Here is a 17,185-nt window from a genome sequence, read left to right as displayed (position 1 = left end):
ACCCGACCACTAATTGTGTGACCGACCACTAATTGCCCCTTCGCCCGAACTTATAGGGGCACTTAAGAGCCCGGATGTAGACGCTCTAAATTCCCTCTAATACAGAAGACTTGGTGGTGCCTTTGTCTATCTTTCTTACGTACGAGCGACTGATGCAAGAACATCAGATGGGAGTGTGATGATGGTTATACCACGTTCGTTTACCCTAAGAGAAGAAGTTCATTAGCTAGTTGGACGGAGCAAGGATTTAGTTGCCGAACAAATCTGAGGAGGGAGAGCAAGCAAACCAAGAGCGTAGTGGGTTGTGGTCGGGTCGCTATCGCATTCCACAGCGTCCTCTATCAATCGTGTGCGTCTCGTCTTATCGGTCCACCGGTCGTTCTAAGAGCAATTCTAGCAGACCCCGCATCCCACCAGCCCGCAAAATGCGTTTGCAGTTTGCGCAAAACCGCTTTTGCGGGCTGGCTCGGGATGGCACAGATGCAGACCCCCAAATGGATCCGTAAAAAAGTATATTCGTGGCCGGCCTTCAGTCCGGCCGCTGCCGTCCCTTCCTTCAGCCGGCCGCGCCCAACCCCGTCGGCCGCGCCCCGTCGCCCGCAGGCCGTGCCCCGCCCCTGCTGGCCGCGCCCTATCACCGCGCCGGCCACCCTCCGTCACCTTCATCATCCGCGCACAGCTTGCCGGCCACGCCCCGTCGCCTCCGTCGTCCGCACCTTGCTCTATTGCCAGCCGTGCCCCTTTGCCTGCCGCGTCGGGAGGATTTCGGCGGCCAGGCTGAGGTCATGGGAGGCCACGACGATGTCGAGCTCGTCCAATTCGAACCGGCGGCAATCGATTGCGGCGTCTAGCGGCCTTTTCCGATGCGCGGTGATGAATTCCGGCGAGTTTAGGGCGGATTCCGGCAAACTCCGTGGCGGCATGTTTGCTCCGACGAGGTTTGACCGGTATACGGGGCCTCCTATATCCGGCCTTCCAACCTCCAAAGATAAGGGTTTCGGGTGTGCATTTGCGGTGGCCCTTAAAAATTTTACAGGCTGAGCTACTTTTACGGTTTCTGTTCTGATAACTTTTTTTGCCCAAAACTGTAAAACGTAAATTTTTTACAGGTTTGACCACTTATGCGGGGTCTGCTAGAGATGCTGTACGCTCGTGGCAAATCGAACGCGCGCATCTACTCTGCGGCGGCGTCCCGGTCTCCATCCTCCGCTCACTCCTCACCAACTCTCCCCCGGTTCCGGTCTCCCAGCACACCAGTAACATACTCGCACAACTGCTAGTAGTACTACTATTCCTTCTTCCCATGCGTGCAAAAATTGCACGGTCAGGTCGACTGATCGTTCCAGCTCGCCGAGAAGAAGAGCAGAAATGGCATCCTTGACTGACCAAACATTTATTTTCTATTCGCAAATGACTCATAGTTAAGTGTGTCCCCTGGTTAATGATAGAGTCACATGATTTAAGTTTGAGAATCCCGTTTGGCACACCCACGCGCCATGCGAGGTTCGATTGAAAATCGGTCAAATTCAACCGCAAAAAAAAAAAAATTCGGTCAATTAATCAATGGGCTGTACTACGTGCCTGGCAAGAAGACTAGCGGGAGCAGGTGAGTGTGAGTGAAGTTAGAGGAAATTCAATTCCAATAAATGAAGATCTTCCCTGGTTTATCTGAACGATTGGCTGGGATTTAAGACTTTCTGTCTGTTGTAGATGACCGGTACTTGAACAACTACTCCTTCTGTCCACTATTATAAGATGTTTTAGATATTTCAATATAAACTACATAAAGACTGAAATGAGTTAACAAACACTACAATGAAGAGTGGATTTTTTGCTCTCGGGCTCCAGGCAGGCCTTTATTTTTAGGCATTAAAAAATCAACTTTTTAAGTTACAAAAAATCTAAAAAATACACAAGTACTTATAGATGTATATTTTAGATGTGTGTGAAATTTCATCATGAAATACGTTTTTGTGTGGTCTGTAAAAATAAAATAAAAAACATGTGATTTTATAGTGAATAGTATATGCGCTAAAAGAACCTGATTTTGTCATTTTTGTGTAGCTCGCATAAAAAAGTATTTCATCATGAAACTTCACAAACAAGCAGTATACATTCATATGTATATGTGTATTTTTTTCAAGAAAAAAATGAAACTTAAAAATTAAAATTTTGAAGTTTTCAAATAAAGGGCTACATGAAGCTCGAGCTCCATTAGGCATTTCCGCACTACAATGCGTCTATATAAATCTGGTTCAGAAAGAAGTTAGAACATGTTTATAATAGTGAACGGCGAAAGTAGCTCAGTAGCATAGAGTAGTACTAGCTTGAGGGTGGGTTCTTAAACAAAGTACTCCGTACTAGCTTGCGTTGGAATGGGTAATTATACAACCTCCTCATTGATTAACCGAAGAAATATTGGTTCGTGATTCCTTAGAAAAAAAGGCTCACTTGATGTCGGAAACACAATGCTAGAATATCTGAAAACTTGTAAAATCAGTACAAAACTTTCGAATGGATGAGTGTACGTTTAAATTTATGAGCGTCTGTATTTGTACTATATTTTTCAAAAAGAAAAACCACAATGAACGATATCCGTCTTAGTCAAGGGAAACCTCACGCCTCGCAGTTTCTACCTTCTTTCCGATCCTTGAATGTTGAAGGACAGTTCTTGATTGGACCATATACATACACAGGACTTGTTCAGACCCCTGGGCCGTGACAACGAACGGAATAATTGATTAAAAACGTGATACAATGCATGTGCTACTAGCATATGCTTCTGAGCCGTTACACCCGGTTAGATATATAATCAAAGTGATCCAGTGATAGTGACTTGGTGAGTGAGACAAAGATAAGTCGTTCGTGTTTCCACGTCTCATATATACGGCGGCCTTCCCATTCTTCCTTCAACCTCCAACTTTGAAGATTTGCGGCGGGAGATTAACTAACTCTTGATAATGCGAGGGTTGTGAACCACGCTTGTTTTTTTTTTTGTGTGTGTGGTGGTGTTTGGGTTGGGGGTTTAAAATTTCGAAAGCAATAAAAGAACTAGCAAGCGGCAGATGGCTGCGAAAGCACACGTGATTCTAGTGGGAGTTAATAAAATTGAAAGCAATGCATAATATGCTAGTGGCCACTTTGACGAATGAACTTTTTGCTTTCTTTTTTTATGTTTTGAAAACTCAGAAGAACTACATGCATGCAGCTAATATGAGGAATCAGAAATGGTTTTAGTGCGAACCTGTGGTAGTACTCCCACTCTTTTTGGTACTTTGCATATTAGTTTTGTCTTAAATCAATTTTTCTAAAGTCTGGGAAAGTTTATAGAAAACATATCAGTACTTTTTATGATGGTACCAAATCAATGTCACATTATGAAATATATTTTGGATTGTATCTATTTAGTATTGTAAATATTGATATTTTTAAATATAAATCGGCCAAACTTTGCAAAATTTGACTTAAGACAAAACTGATATACAAAGTAAAAAAGAAACCCAGAGAGAGTACTAGATTATTCGAACATATGTGACACCCCAACAATTCATGTTTGAAGCTTCATGACAGTAAAATGCCTTCCGTAGACATTTTTGGAGGTAACACTATAGTAATATAGTAATACTTCATATGTCGCAAAATATAGCGTGCATTATAACTTTCTAAAATAAAGATGCTTTCTTGCGTTTAACTAAATTTATTAATAAATTATCAACATCTAGAACATCAATCAATACCACTAGACCCAACATGAAATACAACTTCTTCTTTTTTTGCATTTGGTATATACTCCCTCCGTTCCTTTATGTAAGGTGTATTATTTTCGGCACGGTGACCAACACACAAACTTATAGACATGTTAAGACGAAATTACCCTTGGCAAATTTATTGGTTAGTGGCAACCCTTGGCAAATTTATTGGTTAGTGGCAAGTAAATTAGTGAGTCCAGGTAAATAAGAGATATGTGCAATCGATAGAGAGATACTTTCCTTCTTTTACTACAAGGAGAGATACAGACAATTAGGAGACAAATATTTTCCCCTTTTCTAGAGGGCTAATAAGGAAATTATGAGGAATTAGAAGAAGTGCACCTTACATTATGAAATTTTATCAAAAAACAAATACACCTTATGTAAATGAACGGATGCAGTATTTAGTATCACAAGTACAAATACTTTTCGGTAAACTTAGACCAAGTTTACAAATCTTAATCCTATATACCTAAATAGTTGGTCCTCACTAATTTTAATTCTCTTAATATGCAACTATGTCAACTCACAATGCCATCATGCATGGGAATAGACCCACATTAGAGCATCTACAGCCGCGCTTTGCAAATCCGGCCCCTCAAACACCCGCGGACATGATCGGGCGCGTCCGTGGACAGTGACCAGTCATGCACTCACGCCTGAAATTAGCAACTCTGCATCCGCCTCTCTCATGTTTTATCCCCTAGTTCCATACAAAGCACAAAGAAATTCTACGTACTACATACTACATACTACATACTACCATAACTAGTCTTCGTCGTCGGAGATGTTCATGACGACGGTGCCGGGCGCTGGCTGGACGGGCGGGTAGGAGGCCTCCGGCTCATCCTCCTCCTGCTCAACCTCATCCATGTAGGCGAGCGTCTCCGCCTCCTCTGCGGCGTGCTGCGCTTCCATCTCCAGCCGGTGACGCCGCCTGTCCTTCACAGCCGACTCCGACCAGAAGGAATTGAGGATGGACTGTTGTTCCGCCTGCAGATCCGCGTCGCCAGCATCCCCCACATCCTCCTCCTCCTCCTGCTCATCCTCCTCCCCCTCAGCAACCTCCTCCTCGTCCTTCTCCAACCCATCATCTGGATCCACTGCATGCGGAGGTAGCCCCACGGCGATCCGGGCTTCGCGCCTAGCCCGGATCTGCGCAAGGAGCTCGAGCCGGCGCTCCAGCGTCAGAAATGGCTCGCTCCTCACCCGGCAGCGTGTGGGCATGGCTACTAGGCGGACGGGTGGAGTGAAAAGTGGCGGCGGCGGCGGACAGGAGGAGAAAAATGTGGATGGATGGTAGAGTTTCGGTGCCGCCGGTCGACTTAAATAGCCGGGCTAGGAGGCCCGCCGGTGCTGTGCCACGCAGCGCCACTGGTCCGACAGAGGAAGCTTCAAACCGCCGGGTTACCGGGCGTTTCTGGCAGGGACCCCGCCATCAAACCGACGTGGGGGGGGGGGTGCCCGGACGCGCCCGGGCACCCCATATCCGCCCTATATTTGGGCTAGATATGGGTGCCGATCAGCCCGGGCGTTTGAGACCCGTTTGAGGCGTCTGTCTGAGTTGAAAAATCGTGACCGGTCAGTGATTGAGCGACCCGCCCGGGCTCGGGAGGGTTTGGGGGCGCCCGGCTGTAGATGCTCTTAACATGCACTTTTCTCAACATGCAACTATGCAAATCATACATGGGAAAAATAAATACCATGCATGTTACTCATAATTAATGAATATTATACAACTTATAACAATAAAATTCAATAAATCATATGCATTTTAGTTTAAATTATTCATACAGCGAAATCTCATTGTAAAAATTGCGACCAATTCCCGCAGCAATGCACGGGGTAATCTCTAGTTTCTACAAATACCAATACGCAATATACTATAGCATGGAGTTCCCTCAAAGAAAAAAAATTATAGCATGGAGCGATTACTACATAGTACCTGCCCAGCTCAAAGAAGAACCTGCCCAGCTTCCTCCATCAACCGTGTCATCTTCTTATCCAGCCGCTACCCACTCAAGTACGACCACATACCACAGTTTAATTAAGGAATTGAGGATAGTGCCCGTGACCAAACCGAACGCATATACCCCTTCTCCGCTGACCAACTCCCAGCAGGCCCTGAACGTAACGTGCACACTGCACACATAGTACCACTGGCGCCGTTCCTTGTTCCGGGAAGGGGCAGAAAACGGCATGGTCAGCGCAGCTCAATCATTCCTCTTTAGGAGAGAAGAGCAGAAAAATGCCATGCTTGGCCTTGACCATCGTTTCATTCGTTGAAACAGTAAGCGTACATGTTGCGTGTCACTTGGTCGGACATTTGAAATTTTGAATTGACCCGTCGTCCAGTCTTCATCCTCAACCGTAGATAACCTAGTATACTCTGCCCATCCCGGTCAGGTTTCAACTGCATTCAGGTAGGTTGACTGCCCCCAGCTACTAGCTCTACGGTACGGTGTCATGCATGCATGCAGCCTCATCGTCGAATCATCGTAGTACTAGTTCTGCCAGCCTCTTCTGCATGCACGGCTACGTGGTACTCGACCAGAGTTGCCTTTGACTCACCGAACGTTTTTCTTGTTATTACCGCATCTTCAACGTTGACCCTTAAACCGCCGGCAGCGGTTCGGATTAAGCTGTTCGGACCAATTCTGCCATCCAATGCGACCTTGTATCGGTCTGTTAGGCAGTCTAGACGCCATTTTTTCAGCAAATTGGAAGTAAACTAGGGAGGGGGCTTTGCGGGAGTTCGGACCACTGCCACATAGGACCCTGAGAACCCCGGCACATCCAAATCCCCCTCCCAGCCACATTCTCTTCCACTCCGTCCCTGCTTCCTCATGCTTTGCATCCGCATCCTCCTCCTTTGCCGCCGCCGCCGTACCTCTCCAGCCGCCGCCTAGTCGTTGCCTGACGTCCTAGCCCCCACCCACGCGCACACTTGCTTGTACTACGGCGCTATCCACCTAGGATCCGTCCGCAACCAAATATCCTCTGCCCCCTGTCGACGCCGTCCATGGCAGACACCACACCTGACAGGTGTTCGGTCAAATCCCATTGAGCTTATTTTCGAACTTCATGTCTTTTTAGAGTAAAAAGGATGGTGGGGTACTCAGTGAAGGAGGATGAATTGTTTTGCGATGCATGGTTAGCCGTATCTGTTGACTTCGTAGGCAGAAGCAGAAGGGGGGCCTTTTGGCAGCTCGTCCATGGTTCGTTCCATGCGCGAAAGTGCATTGCGCCCTATAACATGCACATCATCCGTGAATGCAACATCAATTTGCTAGCGCATCGATGGTACATCATCTAGAACTCTGTCACGAAGTTTGTGTGGCACGGTTGATCTGCTGGAGGGCAATGTGGCAATTGCGTGCGGTAACCATTCATTCACTCAATGTTGTCGCACATGTTGTGTAGCCTGCATGCGCTGCCACGATGTACTACAGGTCAGAGGGCCGGTGGCGGAGCTTGCATCGAAAAATTGGGCTGGCCAAACTGTAGGAGATTGCTCACTGTCAGCTTTTCTGAATCCATAGGCTAGTTGTAATAGGTGCAAGTGCTACAAAGCTGGGCGGGCCATGGCCCAGTTAGCCTTGTTGTAGCTGTGCCACCGCCGAGGGCAGACCATTCGAGGACATACATTGTTGGATGAAGTCGAAGGGGCAATACATGTGAGACAACATGATCCATTCATAAAAAACTCGTTGAACAACCAGTTAATCTTGTTGAATTAAAACAAATGTTGTACTAGACATATATGCATGCTATTTATGGATGATTTGTACTATTTTCCATCCGAAATTTGATCAATTCCGTCGTGTTTGATGTAATTCGTCCGGTTAGTTGAATCCGGTTTAAAATGTATGCGCTTACGGTGGGATGACCGGCTCCCACATCCGTATCCGTGCATTGCCCCCCTATCCATGGACGAATGCAGTGTCCGGTTTGAGGTCGTACACGCGACCAAGACTTTCCATGTGCCGCCCGCAGTTGAATTCTACGACCTCAACCCATTGTACGCGTCTATGAACCGATGAACAAGAGGGAACATGTGAGTGTGCATGTGTGACGTTTTCTGGTCTTTCTAAAACCAGGATCAACTTCAGTGCACCTCTAAAACTTGGAAAAGGAAGCTATTTCGATCTAATAAAAATCTGCCAATACGCGAACTCAACGTAGCTCAGATGACTAGTTTTCTTGTGGTTGAACCAACTCACTCGGGTTGAAGGTTTAGAGCTGTGAGGGGTGCTTGTATTTCTGAATTTAGTCTAGACTTTTCCACGACGCTCCACCAGTGGGGGACGTCATTCTCATCAACTATATATAAGGTGTGCATGCTTGACTTCGTCCATCTTAAAACTCTAGGAAATGAATTAGTCCCGACTATTTTCTATAAGAACAAGTTTTTTTTTTTTTGCGGGGATCTATAAGAACAAGTTGTAAGTATGTATGCCACGAATACATATCCACGTGGCATGCCTCATTTGCTCGATGGGTGAGCTCTTCTTGCTAGTTCATGGGTAATTTGTGGATAGGGGTATATTGTCTTGCACGTTTGCTAAATTTGGGGTGGAGTAGATTGTGTCAACAAGTTTTCCAGATGGGGTAAATTGGGGACAATATTCTCAAATGTGATACTTAGAGCATCTCCAGCCGTTCGGCCCCCTAGGGCGCCGAAAAAGAGCCGCCTGGGGGTGCGCCGGCGATAAACTCGGCGTTGGGGGCGGTACGGCACCCAGCCGTCGCCCCCCAGGTCGCCCCCAGGCGCCGAATTCAGCCCAGCTTTCGGCCCAAAAACGGCCCGATATCTGCATGAATCGGCCCATATTCGATGCGGTTCGGCGTGTTTCGGCGTGAATTTTCGCATACAAATAGAAATCAATTAGTTCGTCACATAGTGGGCGAGGTGGGCGCAAGCCCGCCGGTGTACATGCCTTGCGCGGCCGGAGCGCCGGAAAAGGTGCTAGGGCGGCGGCGGAGAGGCTGCCTCGGCGAAACCCCTTCTTTTTCCCGGCGGGAGATGGTCTACCTAGCTGCGGCGGGCGGTGGTCGGCGCTGGGATCGGCAGGGTGGCGTAGGGTCGCGGCGAGCGCGGGGGTAGGAGGCGAATCTGGGCGGGTGGCTTGACTTTTCGCCTGTCAATGTAGCCCCAGGAACGTTTTTCCCTTGCACCGGAGCCCCCGAGCGCCCCCCAGTGCGCCGGGTTCGGCCTGCGAGCGCCGGGCGCAAAAACGGGACGAGCCAGCGGAATTCAGTGTCCTGGGGGTGTGAGTGGGCCATTTTTTGGCGCCGGTGCAAAAAATCGCCTGGGGAGGCCGTTCTGGGGGCGCGGCTGGAGATGCTCTTATGGTTTGTTTGGCATTGCGATGGATTATGGCAATCCTGTTTCGCCAATTCGTTTTAGCCTATTCTGATATTTGTTTGATCCGTTTGGTAATATATTTGTGGCTAATTTTCTACAATAAAATATATAATAAGCACATCACAACACAATCGGCAACAGCAAACTGAGTCTAGCTAGCTATCACAGATGTTATAATATCTTTCTTTTTTCTTTGAATAGGATGTTATAATATCTTGGGGAGTAACATGAGTTTTCTTAATAGATTGCACTACATGCAAACACCACTAAGGGCTCATTCAGTTTATAGGATTTTCAAATCAAATTAATAGAAAAGGTAAACCCAAATGGGCCCTAAATAAAATATCAAAGGACAGTTTACCGAGTCAACGTAAACCTAATTTGCCCGTTCTGACCTTTGAACGTGGCGAAAAGCCAGTGTAGGACAACATTAGTATATATATTAACATTCACAGCGGTCGCTGTCTAAAATCTGAACGCGGCGTCCCGGTTTCATCCTCTCCTCATCAGTACTCTCTCCGTTTCTTTATTAAAAAAATCAACATCTACAATAATAAAGTTATATGTTATAAAAATTAATTTGATCATGCATCTAATAATATAGATTTCGTAGTGTGAATGTTGATACCTTTTTCTACAAAGTTATTCAAACTTTGACTTTGACCAAATCTTATATGCAAACTAAAAAGAAACGGAGGGACTAGTAGTGCGAATGTTGATATCTTTTCTCACAAAGATATTCAAACTTTGACTTTGATCAAATCTTATATGCAAACTAAAAAGAAACGGCGAGAGTACTAGTATCAACGACGCTGCCACTACTGCTGCTTCCTCTCTTCTCGACGGCGAGAAAATGCCATGCATGGTCAACTCAATTCACCAATGCAGTAGCAAAGTGTCCAGCCCCCACCTACCTCAAGAAATGTCTTTTGACCAATCCAATTCAAACCCCAGTTGCTCCATTGAAATGTCTCAGGAAATGCATGCACGCATGCATCGCCCTCCGGCTCTCTATATAACACTCGACATCTGCTCATCCAGCCTCACCATCCAATAATCACACACTACTACAGTACCTTGCTTGTACCAGGAAGAACACCAGCTGAGCTACCTTTGCCCAAGAACACCCATACGTGTAACTAAGCAGTTAAGCTCATTCTTTTACCCACTTTCACTGTCGGCATGAAGATCACCGTGCACTCGTCCAAGGCCGTCAAGCCCGAGTACGGCGCCTGCGGCGTCGCTCCGGGCTGCACCGCCGACGTCGTCCCGCTCACCGTGCTCGACAAGGCCAACTTCGACACGTACATCTCGGTGATCTACGCCTTCCACGCACCGGCGCCGCCCAACGACGTCCTCGAGGCCGGGCTGGCCAGGGCGCTGGTGGACTACCGCGAGTGGGCCGGGCGGCTCGGCGTGGACGCCAACGGCGACCGCGCTATCCTGCTCAACGACGCCGGCGCGCGGTTTGTGGAGGCGACGGCCGACGTGGCTCTCGTCAGCGTCATGCCGCTCAAGCCCACGTCGGAGGTTCTTAGCCTGCACCCCAGCGGCGACGACGGGCCAGAGGAGCTGATGCTGATCCAGGTCACGCGCTTCCCGTGCGGGTCGATCGTCGTGGGGTTCACCACGCAGCACATCGTGTCCGACGGCCGCTCCACCGGCAACTTCTTCGTCGAGTGGAGCCAGGCCACCCGCGGTGCCGCCATCGACCCCGTCCCGGTGCACGACCGCGCTTCCTTCTTCCAACCCCGCGAACCGCTGCACGTCGAGTACGAGCACCGTGGCGTCGAGTTCAAACCCTACAAGAAGGTGTACGACGATATTGTCTGTGGAGACGGCGACGACGAAGACGACGAGGTGGTGGTGAACAAGGTGCACTTCAGCCGGGAGTTCATCTCCAGGCTCAAGGCGCAGGCGTCGGCTGGCGCGCCCAGGCCCTGCAGCACCCTGCAGTGCGTGGTGGCGCACCTGTGGCGGACCATGACGATGGCGCGCGGGCTCGACGGCGGGGAGAGCACCAGCGTCGCCATCGCGGTGGACGGGAGAGCGCGGATGAGCCCGCAGGTGCCGGACGGATACACTGGCAACGTCATCCTCTGGGCGCGGCCCACTACCACGGCGGGTGAACTCGTGTCCAGGCCGGTGAAGCACGCGGTGGAGCTCATCAGCCGGGAGGTGGCCCGGATCAACGACGGCTACTTCAAGTCCTTCATCGACTTCGCCAACTCCGGCGCGGTGGAGAAGGAGCGGCTGGTGGCGACGGCCGACGCGGCGGAGATGGTGCTGAGCCCCAACATCGAGGTCGACAGCTGGCTGCGGATCCCGTTCTACGACATGGACTTCGGCGGCGGCCGGCCGTTCTTCTTCATGCCCAGCTACCTGCCGGTGGAGGGCCTGCTCATCCTGCTGCCCTCCTTCTTGGGCGACGGCAGCGTGGACGCCTACGTGCCACTCTTCAGCCGCGACATGAACACCTTCAAGAACTGCTGCTACACCCTCGACTAGCTCCGCTTGCACGTATACCTGCCATGTGCCAATAATGTGTGCCTGGTATCGGCTCAACGTATAGCTAGTTGCCTAGTTGTATTATTTGAAGTTCTTGATTCAATTGTCCATGCTGTTTTGGAAGAGTTAATAAACAAGATTTTAAGATGGTGAACATGATTAAGGAGAATATTTTTGCGGGAAAGGCTATTGAGAGTTTTCTTTTCAGGAAACTAATGCAGGAAGTGATTTGATTGAGTTAATACAAAAGATTTGATTTGGTTTGATTGAGGTAATGCAATTACCTTTACACACACCAACGGTGCCGTTGAAAAAGATTTTGATTTGATTTGATTGAATCAATCCAGGATGGGCCGAATGCTAGAGATTATATTAGTTAGCGACGGCACATATACATATACGCGTTAAAAATCAAGTGAGTTTTTATATGCAATCACCTTTACTTACCTGCCTCTCCATTATTAATGTGATCGTGTACTAAAATGTAGATTTTACGTGATAACTTTATCGGCTTATCAAAGAAAGCAGAAGTTTATTTGGTTAGTAAATAATGTTTAGAATTGAGATCGAGAGAGGAGCGAGAGACAAACACAAAGATGTAAAAGTGAACTCTTGTTCTCACTGATGATGTGATTACACATATATATAGCCCCTGAAAGGGTGCGACCGAAGGGATGTGAGGCAACCGCCTCGGTTAGAAAAAGCAGGGATTAATAGGATTAATTAAATCCTAACACTCCCCCTAATCCATGCTTGTTAGTGTAAGTATCATCATCTTGAGAAGCTCCTCCAATAACCCTGTGGGAAAAATATGAGGAGATAGATGTTCCATATGTTATTAAAACTCCTTCAAACCCAGTGGGAAAAATAAGGAGAAAATGATGCAACATATAATGGTTATTGTCTCTTTTAACTCAATACGAGAAAACCCATAGAGTTTACAGGACAATAAATATGTCGTATATACTTTCCTAAAAACCCCGGTGGGGAAACAGAAAGTATGACATATGATCTCATGTTGATATTACCTCATTAAAAACCTTTATGAGAACCTGTAAAGTAAACTCATGAAGGAAAAAAGAGTGTAATATGATGCATTGAACATGAACAATTCAGGAAGATACCCCCCTGATTCTTGCATATTCCGAAGCCGTCACATACCAACTCCATGAACATATTTCTGGAATGTAGATGTTGATATAGACTTCGTGAATAAATCAGTCGCATGATTTGACTTGCAAGATATGCAATATATTGACATTGCTTATTACGTAACCTGTTTGCATCCGGGCAACACAAGAGACATTATCGTTGAGATAATGGTTGGTGGATGTAGCCATGAGGTCTGTTTTGAAGACTATTCATGAGGGGACTACCACACCTAGTAGGAACACTAAGCTTGTCCATGATCTGACGTAGTGGGGATCTGATCGATGTATCCAATGATATCGATGTTCACATTCCTGTGAAACTAAAAACCAGGACAAGATGTTTGATGCCTTGGAGATATCGAAAGACATTCTTGAGTACCAACCAATTGTGTTTGGTGGATCCAATGGCATTATGGAACGTTGAGTCTCAATATCTCATTTCCATCATCTCTTGGTTTAAATAGATCTTTCTCTACGTCTAGAGAATGAACTACCATGAGAATTATGGATGGATAAGATTTGTCCACAATGAATTTCTCCAATATATTTTGGATATAGACAACATGGTGTACCATAATGTATGAATGAAGGTGCTCAAGTTGTAGTAACGAGCGGTATTTTGGTTTACCCAAATCCTTCATTTTCAACTCCGTCATTTAGATGATTACATGTGTCATCATTACAGACACACAAACATGGATAATCATCATTGTAGGAGTAATCCTTGTGTATAAGGAACTCACTACGTCGGTTGTACCATATGTATCGACAATAATAAGTCGTATGGTGACTTACTGATTTTTACACAATGTATGTTGCATTTTGCATTTCGATTCAGAAGTGAGATTCCATCGGGAATCAATCATATATGTCTGAATCTAGTGATCCACATGGATATGTAATCACTACATCTATCAACTGCAGAGATAGATGATTTTGTACTGCCAATGATATAAGTTATCGGAAAGAGATTCCACCTCTGGAGAATAGTTGGGTATCTGCGTGAACCCTTGTGCTACAATACTTGCTCTTTGTTTCACCACCTCGTTATTCTCAATTCTGTTTCCAGAAGAAAACTGGTGTAGGTATTGCTTATGCATACCTTTCCATTTTTGAGCAAGACCATTTCTACCTAGATTATACCCTTTGCTTGAGGTCAGTCCGAGTGTTGTTCACACTTTGCCATGGCCATGGTCTTTGGATCTGAATCACTTGAAAGGTTTTTTCAATCTAGTTGAGAAATGTATGTCGACAATTGTAGACTTCCGGTTATATGTTTCTCCAGAATCTATATATCAATATATAGTTGATGGAAATATCGTTACCGATGGTGACTGCTTGCGATTTCCCAATGCGATTGAGTCGGGTATTCCGATGTCCCGGTCATTGTGTGCACTGTGACCTGGGTTGGTGGAGGTTTCCCGTCCACTGGGTGTATACTACCCATCAGGTGTCTGTCAATGTGAAGTTGACTTGCATTTACTGATTCACAGGCCTTGATATCCTTGCTTGCGAGAAGCTGAATCCTGATGTACTTCTGCCATACATCTCCCCCTGTTGCTTTGAACGGGGAGTGGAGTGGATTTTGTTGGTATCTCCACTCTTTCAGGCGTACTTTTGCAGGATTGTAGGACTGTGTGACACCTTTATAGTCAGTAAATGAATCTGGCAGGTTATTTGCAATGTGTAGCAAATCTTTTGAACGCATGGTTCAGCTCTTTGAGTACGTGGATTTGAGGCAGAAATGTGTTGAACATTCCACTAATTTCCTGGCATTTGTATGGTACTTGAAATCTCCCCTAATGCCTGGAAATGCTCCTCATTGAATCAGCATACTGGCCTTGAATAACTCCCCATGTGAGGGGCTTGAGGTATTGATGGCAATACAGTTATTCCTGATCCCAACTATATGTTGAGGGGCTAATGATGTATACCGGGTGGTGATATCGGTATGCTACCGAATTACCGCAGATAGGAAATACTTGGTAGATTTCCACGTATCAAAGACAGAGGGGAATAATATTATGCAGTTTGGTCATGAGCGTGTAAAACTACATGACTCCAACGTAAAGTTGGTAGGTTGCAATTCCAAAATAAAGATAATACAATGAGCTTAACTCTTTGGATATGATTCTACCAAACCATTTTAAGTCTAGACATTAGGACAAATTGCTTAACTTCAATCCAAAGGCCATAGAGAATGCCTTCAAGGAGAATTCTGCAATGTTATCCATTCGATTTGCTTGAAATCGATGTCAGATAATGAGCCAATGGTTTCGTGTGAATAAAGCACACACTTAAGACCATCATGTAGATATGTCTTTTAGAACCATGGAATACCTGAATAGTCTACTCAACGGCTGGGAAGAGCCACTTACCTCGACTTGATGCATTCAAGGAGTCTGAGTGGTTCATCGTAGAATTTAAGGTGTGCAAGCCTTAAAATTAGCTTCCCTGTGTCACTTGTAGTGCACAAAAAATCCAAATGTATTAGAATTTAGCATCATAATAATCATAAACTATTGGAATTGCTGATAGTTTCTGTTTCAACCCAATGTCTCGATGACCAAGGCGAGTATGCCAAGTTTGTCATGTACAAGACACTCTGGAAAACTATCTGGTACACAACATGTGCTACGAGTTGAGTCGTATGTGTAGTATAATCCAGAGGATACACAGAGAATGTGCTTGCCATATCCGTTGCATATGGTAAAGAGAAGTTATTTCTCTTTATTGTCATCATAAGTTCCGCTATGGAAACTATTTTGATGGATACCTCCATAGTTTAGTAGGGTACGAGTTAAACCTGGGAAGCAATGAAGCATCCTGACGTTACTCGAGTACCCACAGGGATAGTAAATATGACTCGAGTTGAGCCAACAAATACCTCATCGCGTCTAGCGATTTTAAAATATCTCCTTTCTCTCAATGAGAGTGGAAATATTGGACTTCCCTGAGTATAGAGTTTGTGGTGCATATGTCCACAAGGCACATATCGTTTTTCATCGGATTGACTCCCGCAAAAATCTATATATAGACATGAAGATTCTCAAGAATATCACTGTTGGATATATAGAATACATACAAATGAATTTGTATGAAAATGCTGATACAATATATTGTGATATTCAATATATGATGACAATAATAATCATGTTCTTATTAGAACATCATAAATGGACAGAAATAAATAGATCACTAAGAGACTAAGGGACTAAATGTATAGTCTCCAAACATGTCGGTTGATGCATATTCAACCATCATGCTCTCCATGCTCAGAGAGTTTCAAACCATTACCTTGAGGTCCTTTGCATCCCGGTGGCGTGGCTTGGATTGCACACACTATCCCATGGGATGCAAGACTGATCTTGATGTCCATGACCCGCTTAAGTAAGTTGTGGCCATTGAGGGCAAGTGCCTCGAATTGTTACTTATAGGGGCAAGCCAGAGATAATTAATTTACAAGAAGTAAATTAAAAACCATCATGGTTTTGTAATAAGAACGCAAAATTTTGACTCAAGTGTATAACTTGAAAATGCTCAACCTCAATTGTGGGAACATAACACATTGAAGATCATTCAGATCTCACAGTAATAGAGATAGTCTGCACATGGGCAGTAGATCCAACTCATTAACTTGTGTTTTCCTAATATAATGAGGGAGATGTTATTGTCAAAAATTTACAAGTTTGTTGTGTGGGAGAAATCAATCTCGACCGCTATGACATGTTCATGAAGAATGGCAATGTGGTAAACACAAAGAACATATCATCTCCGGTGAAAAACCGGTAATTTATTTATATTACAGATTGCGTAATATAAATACATATTAATGTTGCAAAATTAATAGATTTCAAGAAAGGTGGCTCGAAATCATTAGTGCGATCCTCAAAATGCTAAGGATGACACCTTGAATTTTGCATATGTATTTGCAAGAAATTGAAAACCTCAATTGCAAATAGACGTATTAATCTCGACATGTGGTTAACATGGAAATAGATACATCATAAAAATATTCCGGAATACCACGTACTCAACGGAGAAACAGTACTGCAGAGGTACTGAATTTATCTTTGCAAGAGATTAAAATCTCAATTGCAAATAGATGTAATTTATCTCAACACGTGACAAACGTGGAAATATAACGGACTAAAAACAGGGATAAAATCACTGTTAAAAGTTGTTGTTAGAACTAATTTTCTGAAAAGAAAGAGTAAACTAGTAAAGCAATTAAGCAAATACTAGTACAGGAGTGTTTTTTTTAAGGTCACCGGGGGAGGGCAAAGCCCTCCACCTGAATTTTCTTTTTCTATTTGATTCACACCCCCGGGGGGGAGACAGGAAGTTTTACATGGGATGGAGAGAGGGGGGGGGGGAGGATTACACAATCCACAAGAACATAGCACTGG

The 17,185-nt window shown here is 45.4% G+C and overlaps 1 protein-coding gene across 1 annotated transcript; it reads left to right on the top strand.

Moving 5' to 3' along the window:
* Positions 1-10,154: 10,154 nt before the first annotated feature.
* LOC109783167 (agmatine coumaroyltransferase-2) lies at positions 10,155-11,781 on the top strand. The gene has a single exon (XM_020341774.4). The coding sequence runs from the start codon at positions 10,300-10,302 to the stop codon at positions 11,623-11,625; it is 1,326 nt and encodes a 441-aa protein (XP_020197363.1). The 5' UTR covers positions 10,155-10,299; the 3' UTR covers positions 11,626-11,781.
* The last annotated feature ends 5,404 nt before the right edge of the window (positions 11,782-17,185 follow it).

Source organism: Aegilops tauschii, chromosome 2 (assembly GCF_002575655.3).
Source record: "Aegilops tauschii subsp. strangulata cultivar AL8/78 chromosome 2, Aet v6.0, whole genome shotgun sequence".
NCBI classification, from domain to species: Eukaryota; Viridiplantae; Streptophyta; class Magnoliopsida; order Poales; family Poaceae; genus Aegilops; species Aegilops tauschii.
Note: the sequence above shows the minus strand (reverse complement) of the source record. Positions and strands in the feature narration are given on the sequence as shown.